The 24,308-nt window shown below is 46.7% G+C and overlaps 1 protein-coding gene across 1 annotated transcript; it reads right to left on the reverse strand.

The window, feature by feature from the left end:
• Positions 1–1,997: 1,997 nt before the first annotated feature.
• Positions 1,998–4,585, reverse strand: TRIM56 (tripartite motif containing 56). Its single transcript, XM_007468829.1, has 2 exons — positions 4,518–4,585; positions 1,998–4,408 (listed from the first exon to the last, which is right to left on the reverse strand). Exons 1-2 carry the CDS (start codon positions 4,583–4,585, stop codon positions 2,140–2,142), a joined length of 2,337 nt encoding a protein of 778 aa, XP_007468891.1. The 3' UTR covers positions 1,998–2,139.
• Positions 4,586–24,308: the final 19,723 nt, after the last annotated feature.

Genomic DNA, 24,308 nt, shown 5'->3' on the forward strand with positions numbered 1-24,308 from the left:
CCAAAAATTTTTTTTTTTTTTTTTTTTTTTTTTTTGGCTTACGATTGCATCATATAACATCATATTCTCCTAAATAGTTCTCATAATTGTCATCCATGAAGGCAGCAGCTCACTGTCCTGGTAGGACACAGGCTAGAACACTTGGCTAGATTCTGGTCTAGCCAGAATTGGTGAGCTAAGCTGAGCTGTTTCCTGTCAAAGACTGTAATAGATAGGGTGGCCACAAATATCTGTGTGCAGATACTTTTTTTCCTTTCGTATCCTTTTCCCAGAATGTACTCCCCAAAGTGAGATAACTTCGTCTTATAATCACTTCTTTGACTCTTGTCAAGAACTGCCAAACTGTTCACCAGGAAGCATCATTTATAGTGCCAGGGGTCTATTTCCCCACGACATATTTTTTTAAATGTATTTTTGACGAATGCAAGTGGTCGATTTTATTTTATGTTTCATTTTATGTGTCCTGGCCTGTGTGCGTTCCTCTTGGGTATACGGCTTATTTGGTCATTTGACCAAGGAGATCTGTTTAGTCACTGCATATACTGGAGACTCCTCAGATCAATGCTCCGTAATTTCCTCATCTCATTGATTTTCCTTTAATCTTCGTTCTTCTTTCCTGTGCATACATTTCAAAATTTTATATAATTGAATTTATCCACCTGACATTGATGATTTCCCCTTTCACTTCATTAAACAATCAACGGCCTCCCTGGAAAAAGATTTTCTTTTCCTCACACCTAATGTCCTGCACTTTCCATCTGGACTTGTCCAAAATCTCTCTGGTTCCCATGAACACTCATTGCCCATGATCCTTACATATTACTCCCTTTGGTCACCTCTCAACAGCCCCTGGCTAAACATGCCCACCTCAGTTCCACCGCTGCCACAGCCTATGCAAAAGGCCGGTGGTCACGGCTCACTTCTGATGGGATCCCTCCATGAGATTTTCACCCCTCCGCCCATCCCAGCCCCACTACCGACTTCCCAGGTCTTCCAACCGGTTTGGCCCCTGAGTCCCACACCTGGCCTCTAGGCTTAGGTTTTTCCCCACCCATAATGGCAATATGGACAAATGCCTTCAACCCCTTAGTTCAGCCAAAATTTCTCAAAAGGAATTGTGCCAGAAAACTAAGAGGGGGCTAAAAATAAACTCCAGGACGTGTAAAGACATCAAAAAAGAAAAGATTTTATATCCTACATAGGTCTGGCCTCAGGTTGGCTTGGAGGTGAGGGGTGGTGGAAGTCGGGGGGTAAGACCCAGGGTCTCCCCTTGTCTCACACTCAGAACCCTGTGTTTTAGACTCCAACCCTGCCGGGTTCCATTTTCTAGTAGCACATTCTCTTCACGGACTTAAAGGTAAACGCCTGTTGGCCTCGGCTTGTGTCTATACTTAGTCCCCCACGAGGTCCAGCCCGCACTTCACCGGGGGACGCCATTATCAGAGGAGCCTCAACTTCCCAGCCGAGGCTGGTGGAAGATGCCAGTTATGGCCGGGTTCAAAATCCCAGACCTCTTCTGACTTGGTGCGTCCCGTTCAAGTCAGAGGGGAGGGGGTTCTCCGCTCTCTTCCAGAAAGTACATACCTGACAAACGCTTCAAGCCCTGGGCTTAAGGGACAATTTCTACCCACTTCTCCAAGACTCTCCCTGGGCTACCCCATCAGGAATGGTTTTAAAGAAGAACTCAAATCAGGACTAGCTTACACATCTTGGAAACCTAGACTCTACGGCGGCGGCAGTGGCAGTCACCCCCAGCAAAAGCAAGAAGCATTAATGCCCAGCACCCCTCCAACCCTTCCTCCTCTGCTTCTGAGGGTTATGGCCACGCCACCCCCCTTGGTCCCTATTCCTGCGCACCTGAAGAGGTGGCAGTCACCCCCAGCAAAAGCAAGAAGCATTAATGCCCAGCACCCCTCCAACCCTTCCTCCTCTGCTTCTGAGGGTTATGGCCACGCCACCCCCCTTGGTCCCTATTCCTGCGCCCCTGAAGGGCGGTTTCGCACCTCACCTTGAAAAGTTGCCAACCCCTGCTGTCTGGGAAAATGCCCTCGGCCACCACATCCCTCGGGCCGCCCTGCTTCCCTTCTCTCTACCCACCCCAGTCCCCCCACCCCGAAGTGTCTCTCCAGTCCCAGCCCTTTAACTGTCAGGAGGGCGGACCCGAAAGACATGGATGGTCCCATTACTGAGGGACACAACCAGGTACCTGCCATCCACCATGGTGGTCACCCGGGGCTTTTCCAGGCCGTGATAGGCCGTCAGGAAGTCACCGAGCAGCGACCCCTTCGGATCGAGGATCACCACCTTGTTGACCTCTCGAAGGGTCAGAAAGATGTAGCCCTTCTTATCCACGGACACAGAGCCTGGCTGGCAGCCGTGCAGGCCCGGCCCCCGGTATTCCCCGATCACCTGGCCCAGCCCGTCACAGACCACCAAGCTATTCTGCTGCCAATCTGACCCCACGAAATTGCCCTGGGGGCTGGCGGTCAGGAACACTAGTGCCCGCAGGCCCCGGCTGGCCTTGCCCCCAGGGATAAACCGGGTGGCCAGGCTGCCTTCCATGTTGTACACCTCCACATGGCCTGACACGCTGACGGCCACCCGGTCCCCGCTCGGCATGGCGGCCACGGCGTGGCTGGCCTGGCAGAGGCTGAGCGCCCGGCGCCACTGCACCTCGCCATTGGGGCGGATGAGATAGAGCCGAGCGCCAGCCGAGAAGGCCACGGCGTCCTGCAGGGTGGCCACGCTGCATGGGGAGCAGCCGTCAGGGACGGGCACCGCGCCCTTGTAGTCGCCATTGAGGGAGAAGCGCTTCAGGGCCCTGTTCTGCTCATCTGCCACCAGGATCTCCCGGGAGCCAAAGGGACAGAGCCCGGTGATCCGGGGAGACCGCTTGTCCCCCGGCATCCGCGTGGGGAAGCTGCAGAAAAAGATGGGCCTGGGGAGGAGGCCAGAGCCCTCCAGGTTCGGCCCAGGTGCTGGGCTGGGCTCCCGGGAAACGGACTTGAGCCTGCCTTTGAATTTCCTCTTCTTGTTGGATCTGCCACCCCTTGGGGACTGGGTTCCTCCATCTTCCTGGGGTGTCTGGGCTCTGCCCTCTTTCGGGGTCTGGGCTCCATCTTCTTGGGGAGTCTCGGCTCTCTCCGCCTTTAGGGTCTGGGCTCCATCTTCCTGGGGTGGCTGCGCGCTGTCCTGCTCTGGGGTCTGGCCTCCGTCCCTGCTCTGGGGCTGGGTTTCATCGCCTCCCTGGCTTCTGGTTCCGTCTTTCCCGCTGTCCTTCTGGGGCTGCTGCTCCTCAAAGGAGAGCCTTAGCAGCTGGCGGTTCTTGTCCAGAAGTCCAGGATGGAGCTCCAGCTGGGGCAGCAGGCAGGGGGCTGGCCCAGGCATCCAGGGACAACACTGCAGCTGCTGAAGCCTTTGGGCAATTGCCCCCTCCAGCGAGAGTATCTCGGCCTCCCGACCCAGGCTGAGCACGCGACGGGCAAAGGCCGCCGCCTCCCTGGCCACCTGTGCCCGGCTCTCCAGCTCCCCCAGCCTCTCCCGTGCAGCCTCCTCGGCAGCCTCCACGTGGGCCCGTAGCTGCCCCAGCACCTCCTGCTTCTGGGCCAGGAGGGCCCGGAGGACCCCCTCGGCCGCCTCTTCCACCTGCGTGCCCACCTTGGCTGCCTGCTCCCGCAGACAGGCCAAGGCTTCCTCTTCCGCCAGCCGGGTGGCCTCCAGCTTGGCCAGGTTGCTGTCCATGCCCGCCAGTAGCCCCTCGAGGCCTGGCCTCCGGGCACGCACAGCCTCGGCCAGGGGCAGGCAGGGGTGGTCCAGGTGGGGGTCCAGGCGACACTCCCGGCACAGCAGCTGGGAGCAGGGCTGGCAAAGGAAGCGCAGGGACTCCCCCGGGTGCTGGGGACACTGGGCCGCCTGGCGCTCCCGGGCCTCCTCGTCGTACCACCCTGCCCTGTAGCCCACCAGGTCCACCACTCGGTGGCTGTGGGTCTGCCGAGTGCAGCGGTGCCCATCGGCACAGGCCTGGCACAAGTCGTCGGCGCAGTCCAGGCACCGGGCTGTGGCTGGCCCCCCGGCGCTGGCGCCTCCCATCAGCGGGCACAGTGCACAGGCCGGCTTCCCTGCGCGCAGGTCTCCACCGGCTCGGGCCTTCACCAAATCCAGGAGCCCGTTGACAAAGAAGTTGGTCTTGAAGGCAGCCACGCCCGTGGGCGGCACAGGCACGGACTCACGGCACTCAGGGCATCGGAGGTGGCTGCCCTCGGCCAACTGGGCCAGGCAGTCCTGGCAGTAGGTATGCAGGCAGGGCAACGTTTTGGGCACCCGCAGCTGCTCCAGGCAGATTTTACAGGCTAGGAAGTCGCTGCTCAGGGCCTCCAGCAGGGAGGGTGAGGAGCCCTGGGAAACCATTCTGCAAGTGAGGGGTCGGGGTCAGAGGACAGAGAGCACCTCCGCGGGGGCCCCCACCTGCCCTCTCGCCTCTCTCCCATCCTCAAGCCCCACCAGGTCTGGGGTCTCACCTGAATGGCCAGGAATCTTCTTCCGGTCTCTTGAGATAAAGAGCCGCCTCCCTCCTCCCTGCAGACATTCAGCAAATATGAAAAAGTAGAGGCCGCTTTTGCACGTCAGGCCCTGCGAGATATGACAACACCAAAGAGCACAGCCTTAGAGACCTGCTGGTGTAATGATCGGTGCCCCCCACTGACAGGCCTTGGGGCACATGGGGTGCAAGTCTGGTGTGAATAGATCCTGGGGGTCCTGCTTGGGGTGGGATGCCAGGTGAGGGGAGGGCACAGAGGACCAGCCGAGGGTCTGGGTGGGCAGATGTGCCTTGCCTCCTGGAGGGTGGGGGAGTATGAGGGGCCCCAATTCCCACAGCCCCGTACACCTGCCTCCTAGGCCCTGGCAGCGGCATCACGGGTTATGAGGGCCCCTCTTCCTGCCTCGACTGTCCTGAAAGGACCAGGCAGGAGGATGCCTGAGAGGAAGGGGCCGCCTCGCTCTTTCCTTCCAGTTCCTCAAACTCAGGGTCACCGCGCAGCCTTTGCCCCATCTCCTCCAGCCCTTTTCTTTCAGCCTTTCCTGCTGCAAGAGGCCTCCTGCTTTCCTAGAAGCCTCTGGAGGGTAGGAGTCACATGAGGATCAGCTGTGAATGCCCCCAGCTCCCTGCACCGTGGCTGTGAAATACTTGATAAAGAAACTTGGGGGATTTCCCCCAAACTTCCAGAAAGCAGGGGCTGGAAGGAGAGCTCAGAGAGTGGGCGGGGCCTCCCCCAGGAAGTCTCAGACCTCCGGCCCCGCGGGGGAGGCCTCCCCTCCCCTCCCCTCCCGCTTTCTGGGGCCCTCTCCCCACTCCCTTCCCCTTCCTCCCGCTCTCCCCCTTCCCCCACCCCCTCCAGTTCAGCTGTCCCTTCAATCGCCCTCCAAGCCCCTCTCCTTACCTAGCCGGGGCTCCAGGACCCGGAGTGGGGGCCCCGCGAGGCCCTGGCGCTGCTGTTGCTGGGCTCCTGGAAGAGAAACAAAACTGAAACTAATTGTACTCCTGCAACTTCCGTCCCAGGCCCGGGACACCGACTTGTACAGCCGCAGGCCCCGCCTTCCTCCCTACCCTGCCTGGAGCTCTTCCTCGGGGGCCTCCACCACCAGCAGGGCACAGCCCCCACCAGCAGGCTCCAGGGCTCCGGGGCCCAGGACAGCTTTGGCGGCTGGAGTTGCCGAGGTTGGCTTGTCAGTTTGAGCCTGAGGATTCGTTCAGCCTGCTGAGTGTGTTTGTCGCAAAGGCAGGGCAGATGCCTGAGGATGCGTCCTCTGAGGGAAGAAATGAGAGCTCATAGGTGATTCGGAGGCGTAGGGTAACTAGAGCCCCGTCCTCAGGCCAGGGTTCCATTGCTGCTGCATATCTGCCAATTCAGTCTTAGGTGAGACCCTTCGTACTATAAATCTCTGCTGAGATATGGGAGGGGCTGTGGGAACCAGATAAGGGGCCTCGAACTGAGGAGTCGGCAAGGGCTTCCTGGAGGAGGCGTCACTTGAGATGAGTCAGAGGAGGCGTCACTTGAGATGAGTCAGAAGAGTGCATGGGGGTTAGGGATCACCCGAGAAGAACGCAGGGAAAGGCATTCTAGGAATCGGGAACAGCAAGTCCGAGGGCTCAGAGGAATGAAATACCACGACTCTACTGGGGGATCCAAGTAATTCAGGATGGTTTGTGGGAAAGGGACATGTGAGTGGTAGCAGATGAGGTTACAGAGGGAGAGGCAACGGCCAGATCACAGAGGGCCTTATGTTCTACGTGAAGGGGTCTGAGTTTAATCCAAAAAGCCAAAAGAAACCATTGAAGGATATTTCCCCCAACATCTTCTGAAAATTTTGAAGCACAAAGGAGTTGAGAGGATTGGAACGCACGCTCCTGTACCTACCCCTTAGATTCTACAGTTAACATCTTGCCGTAGTTGATTCGTCACACAGCTACCCATGTATGCATCGCTTTATCCAGTGATGAGATTTCGCGAGGAAACAGAACCGGTGAGAGCTCACTCTGGCAGCGGCCAAGAGAATAGAGGGGGGGCCTGACCATGGGTCCAGGTGAAAAGTGGAGGGCTCTGAACTGACACAGCGCCACTAGGGGCAGAGAGGAGGGTGGAGGATGGGAGCCTCACGTGTGAGCAGCCGCTACAGGTGAAAGAAGCCGTGGGTCTTGTGACTGTCCCTGTGGAGGGAGGTGCCGGAAGGAGGGTAGGAAGTCCTTCCGGTGTTGCAGGTCTGGAGGTCAGGACGGAGAGCTTGGCTGCTGCTAACCCGGCTTATGACTTTTCTAGACTTTTGCAAATGTATCTTTGGTTCTGACGAAGTCACCCAACAGTGTCCAAAGTGAGAAGGGCAGGGCCGAGATGGCGCTATGTGGAACAAAGACATTTAAGGGCAGGTTGGGGAGGAGCTGGGGCGCGAAGGAGGCTGAGAGGTAGATTGAAATCCAAGCAAGAGTAGGTCCCAGGAGCCGGGGGTGGAGAATGCTGTATTTCCAGAAGGAGGAGGTGGTCAGCGCAGTTGAATGCTACAGACCCGACCGTCAGCCAAGATGAGCACAGAAAAATGTATTGGCACATGTGTGTCCCTAAGTGTGTGCACACATCTGCGCATGTGTAAGGCTCCGTGTATGTTTGTCTGTGCGTATCCAAGGACGATTTTCTGGATGCCTGCTACAGTCAGACAGCATGCCATGTGCTGTGCAATAGACAGAGATCAACAAGATAGGTTCCCCGCCCACGAGCAGTTTATAATCACATAGGAGACGTGAGATCTGTACATGTTGCCATAGGAAACAGACAAATGTCATATTAAGATGTCAAAGTAATCATCACAATGGCTTCCTTTTCCTGGGCATTTACTATGAGCTTGGCATGGGGTGCTGTAAACATAACCTGATTTAATCCTCACAGTAATGTCGTAAGATAGGTACCATTTTTGCCCCATTTTACAGATGAGGAAACTGAGTTATAGAGGGAATAAGTCACCCAAGGTCACATAAAGCGCTACGGCAACACAGAGAGAAAGTATGATTTCTCCTGGAATGGTGGTGTTGTGGTGGTGTGGGAATCAGAAAGGCCACGCGAAAGGGGTGGCATTACCATGCCTGCCCTACCCCGCCTCCCCAAACATTGAACAATTGCTTAAAGTGCCTACAGTGTGGCAGGCCCCAGGGAGACAGTTTCTCCTCCCTGAGAACAGGCTTCCAAGGCAAGGGATAACTCAGCTACAGCCAAGTGGTAAGTGTTACCGTGGAGACCCGGGGAGGAGGAGGAGTTCCTGCCAGATGCTGGGGATCCTCGAGATGCCTCTCCTGCTGGATGTTCTGATACCGCTGGAGTGCAGGCAGGTGGAGGGAAGTGGCAGGAGCTGGGAACGGGCAGGCAGAACAAACTTCAAAATTTCCTGTTGAGAATCCTGTAAGGCCTTAAGGTAACGGGGAGCCATTATAGAATTTTTATTAGGCAAGTTTGGACTTTGTTGTGCAGCTACTTGGGGGGTGGGGGCAAGCAAAGGTGTTTAATCTCAATTTATACAAATAAGCATAATTTAAAATAAAATTTGAAACACTCATCATTGTAACAAAATAACTTTTTTCCTATGTGTATTTCCTTTGGTCTCTGTCCACATGAGTGTTTTACACAATTCTCTCTCTCTCTCTCTCTCTGTATATATATATATATATATATATATATATATTTGTACATATTTGACATACTGTATTTATAGTATGCACATTTTTTTTTTTTTTTTGCGGTACGCGGGCCTCTCACTGTTGTGGCCTCTCCCGTTGCAGAGCACAGGCTCCGGACGCACAGGCTCAGCGGCCATGGCTCACGGGCCCAGCCGCTCCGCGGCATGTGGGATCTTCCGGGACCGGGGCACGAACCCGTGTCCCCTGCATCGGCAAGCGGACTCTCAACCACTGCGCCACCAGGGAAGCCCAGTATGCACATACTTTTTGTCTACTTGTCGATGTGCCTTTCAGGACTGGGAAATTCTCCTGAAGTATTTTGTTGATTCTCTCCCCCTCCGTTTTCTCTGTTTCCCTGTCTGGAACTTCCATCATTCAGAAGTTGCATCTCCCGGATGGTCCTCTGATTTTATCTTTTCTCTTATTTTTCATTTCTTTCTCTTTTTGTACTACTTTCTGGGAGATTTCTCAACTTGAACTTTCAATCCTTGTGTTTTTTCAAATCTGCTGTCCCAGTGTTAATTTATGAGTTCCCTTTTTTTTGTACCCTATTTGTACCAGTATCTTCTTACCTCTCTGAGGATGTAAACGATAGTGTTGTTATTGTTGTTGTTGTTATTGGTGGTGGTGGTGGTGGTGGTGGTGGTGGTGTGTATGTGTGTGTGTGTGTGAGTTTTCTTCATCTTGCACAGTATCTGTTACCTCCAAGTTATGGTTTCCTTCCTCCCTCCTTCCCTCCCTTCCTTCCTCTTTAGATGACTGTAGTATTTATTGTTTTATATTTTATTTTGTTTATTTTAAAAATTGTTTTTATATTTTAAAATTTGCTTTCTGAGGTATAATTTACATACAATGAAAATCACTAATTTAAATGTAGAGCTGGGCTTCCCTGGTGGCGCAGTGGTTAAGAATCCGCCCGCCAATGCAGGGAACACGGGTTCGAGCCCCGGTCTGGGAAGATCCCACATGCTGCAGAGCAACTAAGCCCATGCGCCACAACTACTGAGCCTGTGCTCTAGAGCCCGCGAGCCACAACTACTGAGCCCACATGCCACAACTACTGAAGCTCGCATGCCTACAGCCCATGCTCCGCAACAAGAGAAGCCACCACATTGAGAAGCCCGCACACCGCAACGAAGAGTAGCCCCCGCTCGCCACAACTAGAGAAAGCCTGTGTGCAGCAACGAAGACCCAACGCAGCCAAAAATAATAAACAAAATAAATAAATTTATTAAAAAAATAATAAATGTAGAGCTCAATGAGTTTTGACAATGTATATAGTCAAATAATTACCAACATAATCATGCTATACAGTAGTACAATATAAAAATAAGGAAATTGACATTGGCACAATACTGTGAACTCAACTACAGACCTTACTCAGATTTCACCAGTTTTTACATGCACTCAAGTGTGTGTGTGTGTTGTGTATAGTTCTATGCAATTTTATCACAAGTATGACCACCATGCAACCACCACCATAATCAAGATACAGAACTGTCCCGTAAACACAAAGAAACTCTGTTCCTTCTTTATTGCCTTATCTTGTGTTAAAAATATTTGTATTACATTAATTCCTCTGTTTCTATGTTTTTAAACTCATTTCTTAGTGATTGCTCTAGGGACTATAATACGCATCTTTAACTTATGAGAAACTATTTCATGTTAATATTGACTTAAATCCAATAAAATATAGACACATAGCTCTATTTCCTCCCCTTCTTTATTCTATTTTTGTCAAATCTATTACATCTACATATGTTAAAAACCCAACAATACAGCCTTATAATAATTGTTTAAACAATTTCATTTTTAAAAGACATTAAGGGAAGGAAAGATATAGATCAGTGTTTTGTATTTACCCACAAGTTTACCGTTTCCCATATTCTTCCTTCCTGCGACTTAAACCTACCATTTGGGGTCCTTCCTTTTCAATCTGAAGGACTTTGTTCTGTAAAATAGTTTGGCTAGCAACAATCCCCGTTTGTATTTATCTGGGAATGTCCTATATTTTGGCTTTAATTTAAAAATTTTTTTAAATAAGAAATTTATTTAAACAATGTGCTTGATTCAAAGAGAAAACTACCTTTCCTTAAAAGTAACGTATCACTACTTAAAGACATATTACCATACATGTAACAACGACATACTAAAAAAAAAGTTACAAAATTGCCCTTGATTTCGTAATGACAGATGAAAAACATTGAAATTTTCCAAACAAGATATGAAGGATTTATTTTGTTGTTGTTACTGTTTTTTGTTAAACAGCAAGAGCTAATAACTTTTTGGAATAAGAAGATGGGCGTTAAATGAGCCTCTGCTCCTAACAGAGAAAGGAGGTATTTTCACAGAAACAGTATTTTTCCTGATTTCACCTCCATTTGATGTTAATGAAAATATATCATTGGCCATTTAGCTAAAAAAAAAAAAAAAAAGCAAGAGGCTTGTGCACACGTCCCAGTCATTTCATATACAATGAAGGAATGGGGAGGGGAAAATGAAAGAATAGAAAAAATTATTCAGGATGTCATGGGGCGAAATGACAGTTTTCCAACTGAGAACACGTTGCTGGCTTGTGGAAACAGAATTCTGGACCAAAGTGGCAGGTTCTCTTTTTAGTGGGTACTTCCCGTCCGCTCTAGGAAGCCGTCAATTGTATCTTTGCCCTCCAGTTTCAACTATGCAGGCGTGTCTGTTTCATTGGTTGGCTGCCCAGCAGATCAGAATCTGATCTGCCTCACTGACCCACCTTGTCATTCAAAATAGGCTTTCACTGGTCTACTAAGTGGTATATGCCTCAGTCTTCAACTACCTTCACATTAACATCAACATTGTTCCCGAGCTGGACCAAGTTTTCCATCATAGCAAGTAGTAATGAAGTCTCCTCAGCTTCTGCTTTTACAAAAGAGATACCAGAGCCCCACCAAGTGGGCCCACAAGCAGTGCCAGAAGTGGCTGAAGAAGTCGTGTTCATTTTCTGGGGGGGACTATAGTTGCTTTACAACGTTGTGTTAGTTTCTGTTGTACAGCAAAGTGAATCAGTTATGCATATACATATATCCACTCTTTTTTAGATTCTATTCCCATATAGACCATTACAGAGTACTGAGTAGAGTTCCCTGTGCTATATACAGTTGGTCCTTATCAGTTATCTATTTTACCACTCTTTTTTCTATTCCCATATAGACCATTACAGAGTACTGAGTAGAGTTCCCTGTGCTATATACAGTTGGTCCTTATCAGTTATCTATTTTATATATAGTAGCATGTATATGTCAATCCCAATCTCACATTTTGTCCCTCCCCCCCCAACCCCCTGGTAACCATAAGCTTGTTTTCTACATCTGTAACTCTATTTCTGTTTTGTAGATAAGTTCATTCGTACCCCTTTTTAAGATTCCACATATAAGCGATATCACACCATCTTTGTCTTTCTCTGTCTGACTTGCTTCACTCAGTACAACAATCTCTAGGTCCATCCACTTTGCTACAAATGGCATTATATCGTAGTTTTTTAGGGCTGAGTAGTATTCCATTGTATATATGTGCCACATCTTCTTTAGCCATTCCCCTGTTGATGGACATTTAGGTTGCTTCCATATCCTGGCTATTGTTAATAGTGTTGCAATGAACATTGGGGGTGCATGTGTCTTTTCAAATTATGGTTTTCTCTGGATATATGCCCAGGAATGGGATTGCTGGATCATATGGTAGCTCTATTTTTAGTTTTTAAGGAACCTCCATACTGTTCTCCATAGTGGCTGTACCAATTTACATTCCCACCGACAGTGTAGGAGGGTTCGTGTTCATTTTTGAAGGATAATTTTTTCCTGCCTCGTTTTCTCTCTCTCCATCTTCCGGGTTCTGCATTATATGTACATCGCTGTGCTTGACACTGTCCCACAGTCTCGGAGGCTCTGTTCATTCTTCTTCACTTCTTTTTCTCTCTATTCCTTGGACTGGATTCTTATTCATCTATCTTTGAGTTCACTGATTCTTTCTTCTGCCATCCCAAATTTGCAGTTGAGCCCTTCCGATGAATTTTTCATTCCAGTTATTTTACTTTTCAACCACAGAATTTCCGTTTGGTTCTCTCTCTCTCTTTTTTTTTTTTTGCGGTACGCGGGCCTCTCACTGTTGTGGCCTCTCCCGTTGCGGAGCACAGGCTCCGGACGCGCAGGCTCAGCGGCCATGGCTCACGGGCCCAGCCGCTCCGCGGCATGTGGGATCCTCCCGGACCGGGGCACGAACCCGTGTCCCCCGCATCGGCAGGCGGACTCTCAACCACTGCGCCACCAGGGAAGCCCTCTCTCTCTCTCTTTTAATCTACTAAGACCTGGGGGGTCATGGTCATCATATTTCCCTTGAATTCTTTGCAAATATTCTTAATAGCTGCTTTGAAGTACCCATCTGCTACACGCAACCTCTGGGCCTGCTCAGAACCAGTTCCTGTTGACTACTCTTCTCTGGAGTATGGGGCACACTTTCCTGTTTCTCTGCGAATCTAGGAGTATTTGGTGCTGAGGATTGTTGCTAACGCTGCTGTTTAGCAACTAGACTCGCCTTAAGCTGTGGATTTCGTTTCTCCATGGTGTGAGGTCACTGATATCTCCACTTGGTTTTTCTTTTCTTATTTTTTAGTCTGACTTTGGGAATCTCCCCATGTCTGATTAGCTTAGTTGTTTGTCAGTCAATGATTTGGGCAGAGGTTGTGCCCAAATACCTGGAGCCCTTAAGGCTTCCACCCTCTGCCAAGTGACATGTTTGTGACCTGTGTGTGGGCTGGGGGACACATCTGGGGTTCAGCTATACTCACATCTCCGCCGGCTTTTACTTTCTGCTGGGTTCCCTCAGTTTTCCAGAGGAAACCAACATGCGAGTCTCACAGGATACTTAGCAATATTTACATCCCACACAAGTATCATTAAAAAGAACCATTACAGGGGCTTCCCTGTTGGCACAGTGGTTGGGAGTCCGCCTGCCGATGCAGGGGACGCGGGTGAGTGCCCCGGTCCGGGAGGATCCCACATTGCTGCGGAGCGGCTGGGCCCGTTAGCCATGGCCGCTGGGCCTGCGCGTCCCAAGCCTGTGCTCCACAGCAGGAGAGGCCACAGCAGTAAGAGGCTCACGTACCGCAAAAAAAAAAAAAAAAAAAAAACCATTACATTCTGGACGTAGTTATGCTGCAAAACAATTTAAAATGAAATTATTGGATAATAGTCACTTAAAAGTAAAATTATCGAGCCAGACCCAGCCCAGGGCCCTGGCATTTGTGTTCTTGCCATCCAGCAGAGCCGACAAGGTGGGCTGGATGTCTGCTTTAGGTCTGTGTGTATCCTAAACCCATTAGGCTGGAAGTGTCCACTTTCACTGAGAAGCATGACTGAAACTTATCTCTTGCTCCAGTGGAATCATACCTCCAGCTGTCCAGGCAAGTCTGGTTGCAGTCTCTAAATTCCTGCTCACCTTCTGTATGTAAAGCTGCCAGCTCAGTGGTGATTTTCTGGTTGGTGTGAGTCTGGGATTCAGTCAGTCTTACAGCAACTAAAGTTGCTCTGAGTCACTCAAAATCCATCTGGTCACTGATCAGCCAGCCCTCGTCGCCCAGCGCAAAACACCCCAGGATCAGATGCCCAGTGACAGCAAAATCTGCCTTGCAACCCAGGTTGATAGTGGGCTCCTTTTACCTTTTACATTCCTTGACTTCGCTGACATTTTTTAAATGTTTAAGGTCCCCGCCTCACAGTGGTAAGGAAGACCACTCCTTGATAGTAAGAACCTTACAAAGTGTTGGGAAATCTCTGAGGCAGAACTTCACTTCCACTTACAGGCACTGCAGGTGACGTGTGTGAAGGGACTTTTTTGGCCTTGGTCCTAGACTCAGGAGAAAAGAGCAAATAATAGAGATGTTAAAGGTCCAAACGAAGATTCCTTTAGAAAATTTCCACATTAAAGGTAAATTTCTCATCTTAGTTTGAGTGATACCCTGTGCTTGAAGAGGTTGACACACGTAAATGTACACTTCTCGCTGCGCCTATGTAAATAACCAGGCCGAAATTAATGGACGCCTCTCTGGCAACTCAAACTGTTGATCACTCCTTCCTCAAAACTTGCTCCTGGGGCTTCCCTGGTGGCGCAGTGGTTGAGAGTCCACCTGCCGATGCAGGGGACACCGGTTCGTGCCCCGATCCGGGAGGATCCCACATGCCGCGGAGCGGCTGGGCCCGTGAGCCATGGCCGCTGAGCCTGCGCGTCCGGAGCCTGTGCTCCGCAACGGGAGAGGCCACAACAGTGAGAGGCCCGCGTACCGCAAAAAAACAGAAAAAAAAACAAAACAAAAAACTTGCTCCTCCCTCGGCTGCTCCTCCTCCTTCTGCTGGGACCACTTCCCTCCAAGTCAGCGGGCTTCCCATCCTCTGCAGCTTTCAGCCCAAGCAAGCCCTGGACTCTCCGCCCCATCCGTTCTGAGCTGTCTTTCCCAGACATGCCCACCAGGGGGAACTCTATCCCTGCTGAAGCGGACTATGTACTGGGACATGGTCCATTGCCAAGCGGTGGGTACAAACCTCTCCTTGTTTCTGGGCTTTGGGGGTGCCTGTCAGCCTGTGGGCCACCCTTGCCAATCATCAGAGGCCCTGTGCTCCTTTATTCTTATACACGCCCTTCCTGCAACCTCCCTCTTATACTAGAATATCTCTCTCAAAGATTCCCCTCCACAGGGTCTCAGGTGCAGAATCTAAAGGAACACTAAAAATTCCATTAATCAACATAAATAATATTTTAATAATTATAATTAATGCAAAAATACATAATGAACAAAATATCAAAATTTTAAGTCAAGACAGAATCAGTATTACTGATTTTTTCCTTTGGCCTCAGGCTTCAATCTGGCTCAGCCTGGCACTGATGGGTTTCACCCCCTGCCAATTAGTCAAGGACGCGGCTTTCTGCATTTGCCTCTCTCCTGCAGCATCACCTGTCTTCTCTCCCCTGGATCCTCCTTTAGTGTATTTCCCGTCTTAAAACGAAAGAAAACCAGTCCCCCGCCCGACTTCACACACCCTATCATTCCTGTCTTGTTTTCCTTTTTCTCTTGAACTGACTATAATTGGGCTTTTGTTCTCAACACTCCCCGGGAAGCGGCCCTGGTCAAGGTCACCAACGATCTTCACCTCATCTGTGCTCCTCTAACTCTGCGTCTGGCAGAGGAGATCCACCCTCCTTGAAACTCTTTCCTCCTGGCGTGTTGGTCTCCCGGCTCTCCTGGCTTTCTTCCTACCTCCCTGCCCACGCCTTCTCTGGGCTCTCCTATCTTCCTGAGCCTAAACATCAGAGGCACTTACTCACTACTGACCGTTCCCTCACACTGCCCAGGGCAGAAGGCAGTAGAAAAAGAGTCGTAAATCCCAATGTTTAAAGTCTTTTCATGGTTGGCACAATCATTCAAGAGATTTACACAAATAACTGTCACTCACCATTCCAAGTGTAGGAAGGAGGTAAGATTCAGGAGAAATACCCGGTGGAAACACAAGCATTGGGGAATGCTTGTTCCCATCAGTGGAATCGATGTGACTTGTGATGTTGTGATTTAGAATAAGAAAAATATATTGGATCTTCATTCACAGTTCCTGGCACAGAGCTCCTAAAACCCTTGGAATTTCCTAAGTGATGAGAGCCTTAAAGGTGTCTTTTGTTAGGTTAATGAGATGACTTTTGGACCCCACCTAAGATTTGGGGCTGGTTGCCTGGAGAACCAACCAGGTGGTTAAAGGGTTGGAACTTTCAGTCGACCCCCCTGACCTCCAGGGAGGGGAAAGGGGCTGGAGGTTGAATCAGCTGTCGATGGCCAGTGATTTAATCAATTATGCCTATGTAATGGAGCCTCCATAAAAATCCCGAAGGACGTGGTTTGGGGAGCTTCCAGGTTGGTGAACCAGAACTCTTCTACGTGCCACTGTGCCAGCATCAAACTTCATGGGGACAGGAGCTCCTTGGTTTGGGAACATGCCCTACATATCTCTTCATTTGGCTATTGAGTCATATTGTTTAATATTCTTTGTAATAAACCGGTAATCTATTGAGTAAATAAGTTTTCTGGGTTCCGTGAGCCACTCTAGCAAATTAATTGAACCTAAGGAGGAGGTCATGTGAACCTCTGATTTATAGCCTGTTGATCACGCATATAGATAGCAGCCTGGACTTGGGATTGGCATCTGAAGTGGAGGGCAGTCTTGTAGGACTGACCCCTTTACCTGCGGAATCTGATGCTGTCTTCAGATAGACAGTGTCAAAATTGAGTTGAATAGTAAGACACCCAGTTGGTGTCAAAGAATTGCTTGTTGACGTGGGGAAAACCCAACACACACACATATAGGAGGTTGATGATCAGAACACTTACCCCCTTACAGAGAAAAAGTTTAAACCCCCTTGAGAGACTTTAAAGAAGTCCCGAATAAAAGGTGGAATATACTGTCTTCATGGATATGATGACATAGCGCTGCAAAGATGACAGTTCTCCCCAAGTTAATGTATTAAACGCAATCCTAAATTTATATGGCAGAATAAAGTCCTTACATAGTTAAGAAAATGTTCAAAAGGAGGACTCTAGTTTAAAAAATATTTTATAAAGCCATCAAGGTAATAAAGCAAAACAAAAACAAAAACACCAAAACCACACTGATACTGGTGCTGGCACAGATAAATGAGACAATGGGACACAAGTGAGAGCTCAGAACCAAATCTGTGTGAATGCAGCTACCTGGCATATGCAAGAGGTACCACGACAAATTGATAGGGGAAAATGACCTGTTGGTAGATGCTGCTGGGAACACTGTCTCACCATATGGAGCAAAAATCGAGTTGGTTTCTATGCTCAGCTGAACAATGGTAACCAAAATATGTCCACATCCTAATCTGCAGAACCTGTGAGTACGTTACTTTACATGGCAAATGGGATTTTGTAGAGGTGATTAAAGAGAGGTTGCAAAAGGGGGAGATTATCTTGAATTATCCAGGTAGGTCCAATCTAATCACATAAATCCTTCAAAGTGGAAAACCTTATCTGTGGTCAGAGGGAGAGAAGCATCACATCATTTTTTTTTTTTTTAAATCAAGGAAGGGGCCACAGGCCAAAGAATGCAGGTGGCCATTAGAAATTGGAAAATGCAAGCAAATAGATTCTCCCTAGAACCTCCAGAAGAGAACAGCCCTGCTAACACCTAGGCTTTAGCCCCACAAAACTCATTTTGGACTTCTGACCTCCAGAACTGTAAAATAATAAATTTGCGTTTCTTTTTTTAATTGGAGTATAATTGCTTTACAATGTTGTGTTAGTTTCTGCTGTACGATGAAGTGAATCAGCTATATGTATACATATATCTCCTCCCTCTTGGACCTCCCTCCCCCTCATCCCACCCATCTAGGTCATCACAGAGCACAGAGCTGAGCTCCCTGTGCTGTACTGCAGGTTCCCACTAGCTATCTATTTTACACATGGTAGTGTATTTTTGTCAAACCTAATCTCCCAAATCATCCCACCCTCCCCTTCCCCTGCCATGTCCACACATCCATTCTCTACGTCTACGTCTCTATTCCTGCCCTGGAACTATGTTCACCTGTACCATTTTTCTAGATTCCACATACATGTGTTAATATACGATATTTGTTTTTCTCTTTCTGGCTTACTTCACTCTATATGACAGACTCTAGGTCCATCCACATCCCTACAAATGACCCAATTTCATTCCTTTTTATGGCTGAGTAATATTTCATTGTATATCTGTACCACATCTTCTTTATCCATTCATCTGTCAGTGGACACTTAGGTTGTTTCCATGTCCTGGCTATTGTAAATAGTGCTGCAATGAACATTGGGGTACATATGTCTTTTTGAATTATGGTTTTCTCAGGGTATATCCCCAGTAATGGGATTGCTGGGTCATATGGTAGTTTTATTTTTAGTTTTTTAAGGAACCTCCATACTGTTCTCCATAGTGGCTGTATCAATTTACATTCCTACCAAGAGTGTAAGAGGATTCCCTTTTCTCCACATCCTCTCCAGCGTTTATTGTTTGTAGATTTTTTGATGATGGCCATTCTGACCAATGTGAGGTGATACCTCATTGTAGTTTTGATTTGCATTTCTCTAATAATTAGTGGTGTTGAGCATCTTCTCATGTGCCTCTTGACCCTCTGTATGTTTTCTTTGGAGAAATGTCTATTTAGATCTTCTGCCCATTTTTGGATTGGGCTGTTTGTTTTTTTGATATCGAGCTGATGAGCTGTTTGTATATTTTGGAGATTAATCCTTTGTCCGTTGCTTTGTTTGCAAATATTTTCTCCCATTCTGAGGATTGTCTTTTCGTCTAGTTTATGGCTTCCTTTGCTGTGCAAAAGCTTTTAAGTTCAATTATGTCCCATTTGTTTATTTTTGTTTTTATTCTCATTACTCTAGGAGGTGGGTCAAAAAAGATCTGGCTGTGATTTATGTCAAAGAGTGTTTTTCCTCTAAAAGTTTTAGTGTCGGGTCTTACATTTAGGTCTTTAACCCATTTTGAGTTTATTTTTGTGTATGGTGTTAGGTGGTGTTCTAATTTCATTCTTTTACATGTAGCCGTCCAGTTTTCCTAGCACCACTTACTGAAGAGACTGTCTTTTCTCCATTGTATGTTCTTGCCTCCTTTCATAGATTAGGTGACCATAGGTGCATGGGTTTATCTCTGGGCTTTCTATCCTGTACTATTGATCTATATTTCTGTTTTTGTGCCAATACCATACTGTCTTGATTACTGTAGCTTTGTAGTATAGTCTGAAGTTGGGGAGCCTGATTCCTTCAGCTCTGTTTTTCTTTCTCAAGATTCCTTTGGCTATTCATGGTCTTTTGTGTTTCCAAACAAATTGTAAAATCTTTTGTTCTAATTCTTTGAAAAATGCCATTGGTAATTTGATAGGGATTGCATTGACTCTGTAGATTGCTTTGGGTAGTATAGTCATTTTCACAATATTGATTCTTCCCATCCAAGAACATGGTATAGCTCTCCATCTGTTTGTGTCATCTTTGATTTCTTTAATCAGTGTTTTATAGTTTTCTTTTGCCTCCTTAGGCAGGTTCATTTCTAGGTATTCTGTTCTTTTTGCTGTGATGGTAAATGGGATTGTTTCCTTAATTTCTCTTTGTGATCTTTTGTTGTTAGTGTATGGGAATGCAAGAGATTTCTGTGCATTAATTTTGTATCCTGAAACTTTACCAAATTTGTTGATTAGCTCTAGTAGTTTTCTGGTGGCATCTTTAGGATTTTCTATGTATAATATCATGTCATCTGCAAACAGTGACAGTTTTACTTCTTGTTTTCCAATTTGTATTCATTTTCTTTATCTTCTTCAATTGCTGTGGCTAGGACTTCCAAAACTGCGTTGAATAATAGTGGTGACAGTAGACATCCTTGTCTTGTTCCTGATCTTAGAGGAAATGCTTTCAGTTTTTCACCATTGGGAATGATGTTTGCTGTGGGTTAGTCATAACTGGCCTTTATTATGTTGAGGTAGGTTCCATCTGTGCCCACTTTCTAGAGAGTTTTTTTTTTATCATAAATGGGTGTTGAATTTTGTCAAAAGCTTTTTCTGCATCTATTGAGATGATTGCATGGTTTTTATTCTTTAATTTGTTAATATGCTGTATCACATTGATTGATTTGTGTATATTGAAGAATCCTTGCATCCCTGGGATAAATCCCACTTGATCGTGGTGTATGATCCTTTTAATGTGTTGCTGGATTCTGTTTGCTAGTATTTTGTTGAGATTTTTGGGTCTACGTTTATCAATGATATTGGTATGTAATTTTCTTTTTTTTGTAGTATGTTTATCTGGTTTTGGTATCAGGGTGATGGTGGCCTCATAGAATGAGTTTGGGAGTGTTCCTCCCTCTGCAATTTTTTGGAAGAGTTCAAGAAGTATCCGTGTTAGCTCTTCTCTAAATATTTGACAGAATTCACCTGTGAAGCCATCTGGTCCTGGACTTTTGTTTGTTGGAAGATTTTTAACTACAGTTTCAATTTCATTACTTGTGATTGGTCTGTTTATATTTTCTAATTTTTCCTGGTTCAGTCTTGGAAAGTTGTACCTTTCCAAGGATTTGTCCATTTCTTCCAGGTTGTCCATTTTATTGGCATAGAGTTGCTTGTAGTAGTCTCTTATGATCCTTTGTATTTCTGCAGTGTCAGTTGTAATTTCTCCTTTTTCATTTCTAATTTTATTGATGTGAGTCCTCTCCCTTTCTTTCTTCATGAGTCTGGCTAAAGCTTTATCAATTTTGTTTATCTTCTCAAAGAACCAGCTTTTAGTTTTATTAATCTTTGCTATTGTTTTCTTCGTTTCTATTTAATTTATTTCTGCTCTGATCTTTATGATTTCTTTCCTTCTACTAACTTTGGGGTTTTTTTGTTCTTCTTTCTCTAGTTGCTTTAGGTGTAAGGTTAGATTGTTTATTTGAAATTTTTCTTGTTTCTTGAGGTAGGATTGTGTTGCTATAAACTTCTCTCTTAGAACTGCTTTTGCTGTGTCCCATAGGTTTTGGGTCATTGTGTTTTCATTGTCATTTGTTTCTATGTATTTTTAAATTTCCCCTTTGATTTCTTCAGTGATCTCTTGGTTATTTAGCAGTGCACTGTTTAGCCTCCATGAGTTTGTTTTTTACAGTTTTTTTTTTCCTGTGATTGATTTCCAATCTCATAGCATTGTGGTCAGAAAAGATGCTAGATATGATTTCAATTTTCTGAGGCTTGATTTCTGAACCAGGATGTGATCTATCCTGGAGAATGTTCCATGTGCACTTGAGAAGAAAGTGTATTCTGCCTCTATCTGGTGGAATGGCCTATAAATATCATTTAAATCTATCTGGTCTACTGTGTCATTTAAAGCTCATGTTTCCTTATTTCTTTTCTGTTTGGATGATCTGCCCATTGGTGTAAGTGGGGTGTTAAAGTCCCCCACTATTATTGTGTTACTGTCGATTTCCCCTTTTATGGCTGTTAGCATTTGCCTTATGTATTGAGGTGCTCCTATGTTGGGTACATAAATATTTATAATTGTTATATCTTCTTCTTGGGTTGATCCCTTGGTCATTATGTAGTGTCCTTCCTTATCTCTTATAACAGTCTTTATTTTAAAGTCTGTTTTATCTGATATGAGTTTTGCTACTCCAGCTTTCTTTTTTTTTTAATTAATTTATTTTATTATATTTATTTATTTTTGGCTGTGTTGGGTCTTCGTTGCTGCACACGGGCTTTCTCTAGTTGCAGTGAGCAGGGGCTACTCTTTGTTGCAGTGCAATTGCTTCTCACTGTGGTGGCTTCTCTTGTTGTGGAGCATGGGATCCAGGCACATGGGCTTCAGTAGTTGTGGCACATGCGCTCAGTAGTTGTGTCTCATGGACTCTAGAGTGAAGGCTCAGTAGTTGTGGTGCACGGGCTTAGTAGTTGTGACATGCGGGCTCAGTAGTTGTGGCACACAGGCTTAGTTGCTCTGTGGCATGTGGGATCTTCCCAGACCAGGGATCAGACCCATGTCCCCTGCATTGGCAGGTGGATTCTTAACCACTGTGCCACCTGGTAAGTCCCCTTCATCTTTCTTTTGATTTCCATTTGCATGGAATATATTTTTCCATCCCCTCATTTTCAGTCTGTATGTGTCCTTAGGTCTGAAGTGGGTCTCTTGTAGACAGCATATATACGGGTCTTGTTTTTGTATCCATTCAGCCAGTCTGCGTCTTTTGGTTGGAGAATTTAATCCATTTACATTCAAGGTAATTATTGATATGTATGTTCCTATTACCATTTTCTTAATTGTTTTGGGTTTGTTTGTGTGGGTCTTTTCCTTCTCTTGTGTTTTTGTCTAGAGAAGTTCCTTTAGCATTTGTTGTAAAGCTGGTTTGGTGGTGCTGAATTCTCTTAGCTTTTGCTTGTCTGTAAAGCTTATGATTTCTCCATTGAATCTGAATGAGACCCTTGCTGGGTAATCTTGGTTGTGGGTTTTACCCTTTCATCACTTTAAATATGTCCTGCCACTCCCTTCTGGCCTGCAGAGTTTCTGGTGAAAAATCAGCTGATAACCTTATGGGGATTCCCTTGTATGTTTTTTGTTGCTTCTCCCTTGCTGTTTTTAATATCTTTTCTTTGTATTTAATTTTTGTTATTTTGATTAATATGTGTCTTGGTGTGTTTCTCCTTGGGTTTATCCTGTATGGGACTCTGCACTTCCTGGACTTGGGTGGCTATTTCCTTTCCCATGTTAGGGAAGTTTTTGACTATAATCTCTTCAAATATTTTCTCAGTCCCTTTCTTTTCTCTTCTTCTTCTGGGACCCCTATAATTTGAATGTTGGTGTGTTTAATGTTGTCCCAGAGGTCTCTGAGACTGTCTTCAATTCTTTTCATTCTTTTTTCTTCATTCTGCCCCTAGGCAGTTATTTCCACCATTCTATCTTCCAGCTCACTTATTCATTCTTCTGCTTCAGTTATTCTGCTATTGATTCCTTCTAGTGTACTTTTCATTTCAGTTATTGTGTTGCTCATCACTGTTTGTTTATTCTTTAGTTCTTCTAGGTCCTTGTTAAACATTTCCTGTGTTTTCTCGATCCATACCTCCATTCTATTTCTGAGATTTTGGATCATCTTTACTATCATTACTCTGAATTCTTTTTCAGGTAGGTTGCTTATTTCCTCTTCATTTATTTGGTCTTGTAAGATTTTACCTTGCTCCTTCGTCTGTAACATATTTTTTGTCATCTCACTTTTTTTTTGATGGGTGGGGCTGTGTTCCTGTCTCACTGGTTGTTTGGCCTGAGGTATCCAGCACTGGAGTTTGCAGGCAGTGGGTAGAGCCAGGTCTTGGTGCTGAGATGAGGACCTCTGGGAGACCTCACTCCAATTAGTATTCCCTGGGATCTGAGGTTCTCTGTTAGTCCAGCAGTTTGGACTCAGTGCTCCCACCACAGGAGCTCAGGCCTGATACCCGGCCTGGGAGCCAAGATTCCGCAAGCGTGTGGCATGACAAAAAAAAAATAAAAGAAAAAGAGTAGGACAATAACAAAGAATAAAAAAATAAAATAATATTAGAAAGTAAAAAATATATTAGAAAAAATAAAAGTATAAATGAAACAACAAGGCAAAACAGAACCACAACAGCAAAAAAAAAAAAAAAGAAAAGAAAAGAAAAGGCCTTGGCTGTAGGGAGTGGGGCTTAGGCAGGGGCAGGGCCTAGGCTCAGGACCAGCCGTTGGAAAATGTCCGGGGATAGGGGAAGGGGGGAAGCGGGGATGGGGAGGGGCAGGGCTTAGGCTCAGCACGGCTGGAGGGGGCCTTGGAGGGCAGAGGTTTAGGCCTGGGGCCCCAGCAGGCTGACCCCGGGGACGGAGCAGGCAGGTGAAACACTGGCTGCATTCCCCTCCAGTCCTCCAATCCCCCGAAGGTCTATCCCCATCCCCACTGATCCCCTCATGGTGAGTGGGCCTCTCCCAGCGTGGGAACCCTTCCCTTCCCCCAGCCACCCCTCAGGGGCATTGGTCCCATCTGGCCTCCACTTCTCCCCCCCCACACACATCCTACCTGGTCACGCGGGGGTTCCTCTCATCCCTTTATGTGTCCGAGGTCCCCCACCAGTGCCCGGTAGGTGCCCTAGTTGTGAGAAGCTGTGAACTCCGCATCCTCCTACTCCACCATGTTTGTGTGGTTTTTAAGTCACTAAGTTTGTAGTAATTTGTTACAGCAGCAATGGGAAACTAAGACCCCTGACTCAGCATACAGAGAGGTGAACTCCCAATAGGCCCAGACCTAAATGTGGAAAATAAAATCATAAAACTAACAGATTATGCAGGGGAGTACCTTCGAGATTGTTGTATAGAGGAAGACTTTTTGAACTGGAGCTCCAGAACACAAACCATATAAGGGAAAGAAAAATTTTTTTTTCTGCTCAACAAAGGGCACTGCAAAGACAATTAAGATATGGGTGTCCAGCTGGACATATTTGCAATATCTGAAATTGACAAGAGATTCACATCCAATAACTTCCTGGAAATCAATTTTTTTTTTTTTTTTTT

This window comes from Lipotes vexillifer, unplaced genomic scaffold, assembly GCF_000442215.2.
Source record: "Lipotes vexillifer unplaced genomic scaffold, Lipotes_vexillifer_v1.1 scaffold12, whole genome shotgun sequence".
Taxonomy (NCBI): domain Eukaryota; kingdom Metazoa; phylum Chordata; class Mammalia; order Artiodactyla; family Lipotidae; genus Lipotes; species Lipotes vexillifer.

Excerpts from the sequence above, each read along its gene's own strand:
- TRIM56 (XM_007468829.1), bottom strand. The coding sequence starts at position 4,585 with ATGTCTGCAGGGAGGAGGGAGGCGGCTCTTTATCTCAAGAGACCGGAA. Across the intron at positions 4,409-4,517 it reads GAAGATTCCTGGCCATTCAG|AATGGTTTCCCAGGGCTCCT; the intron begins GTGAGACCCCAG and ends CCTCACTTGCAG.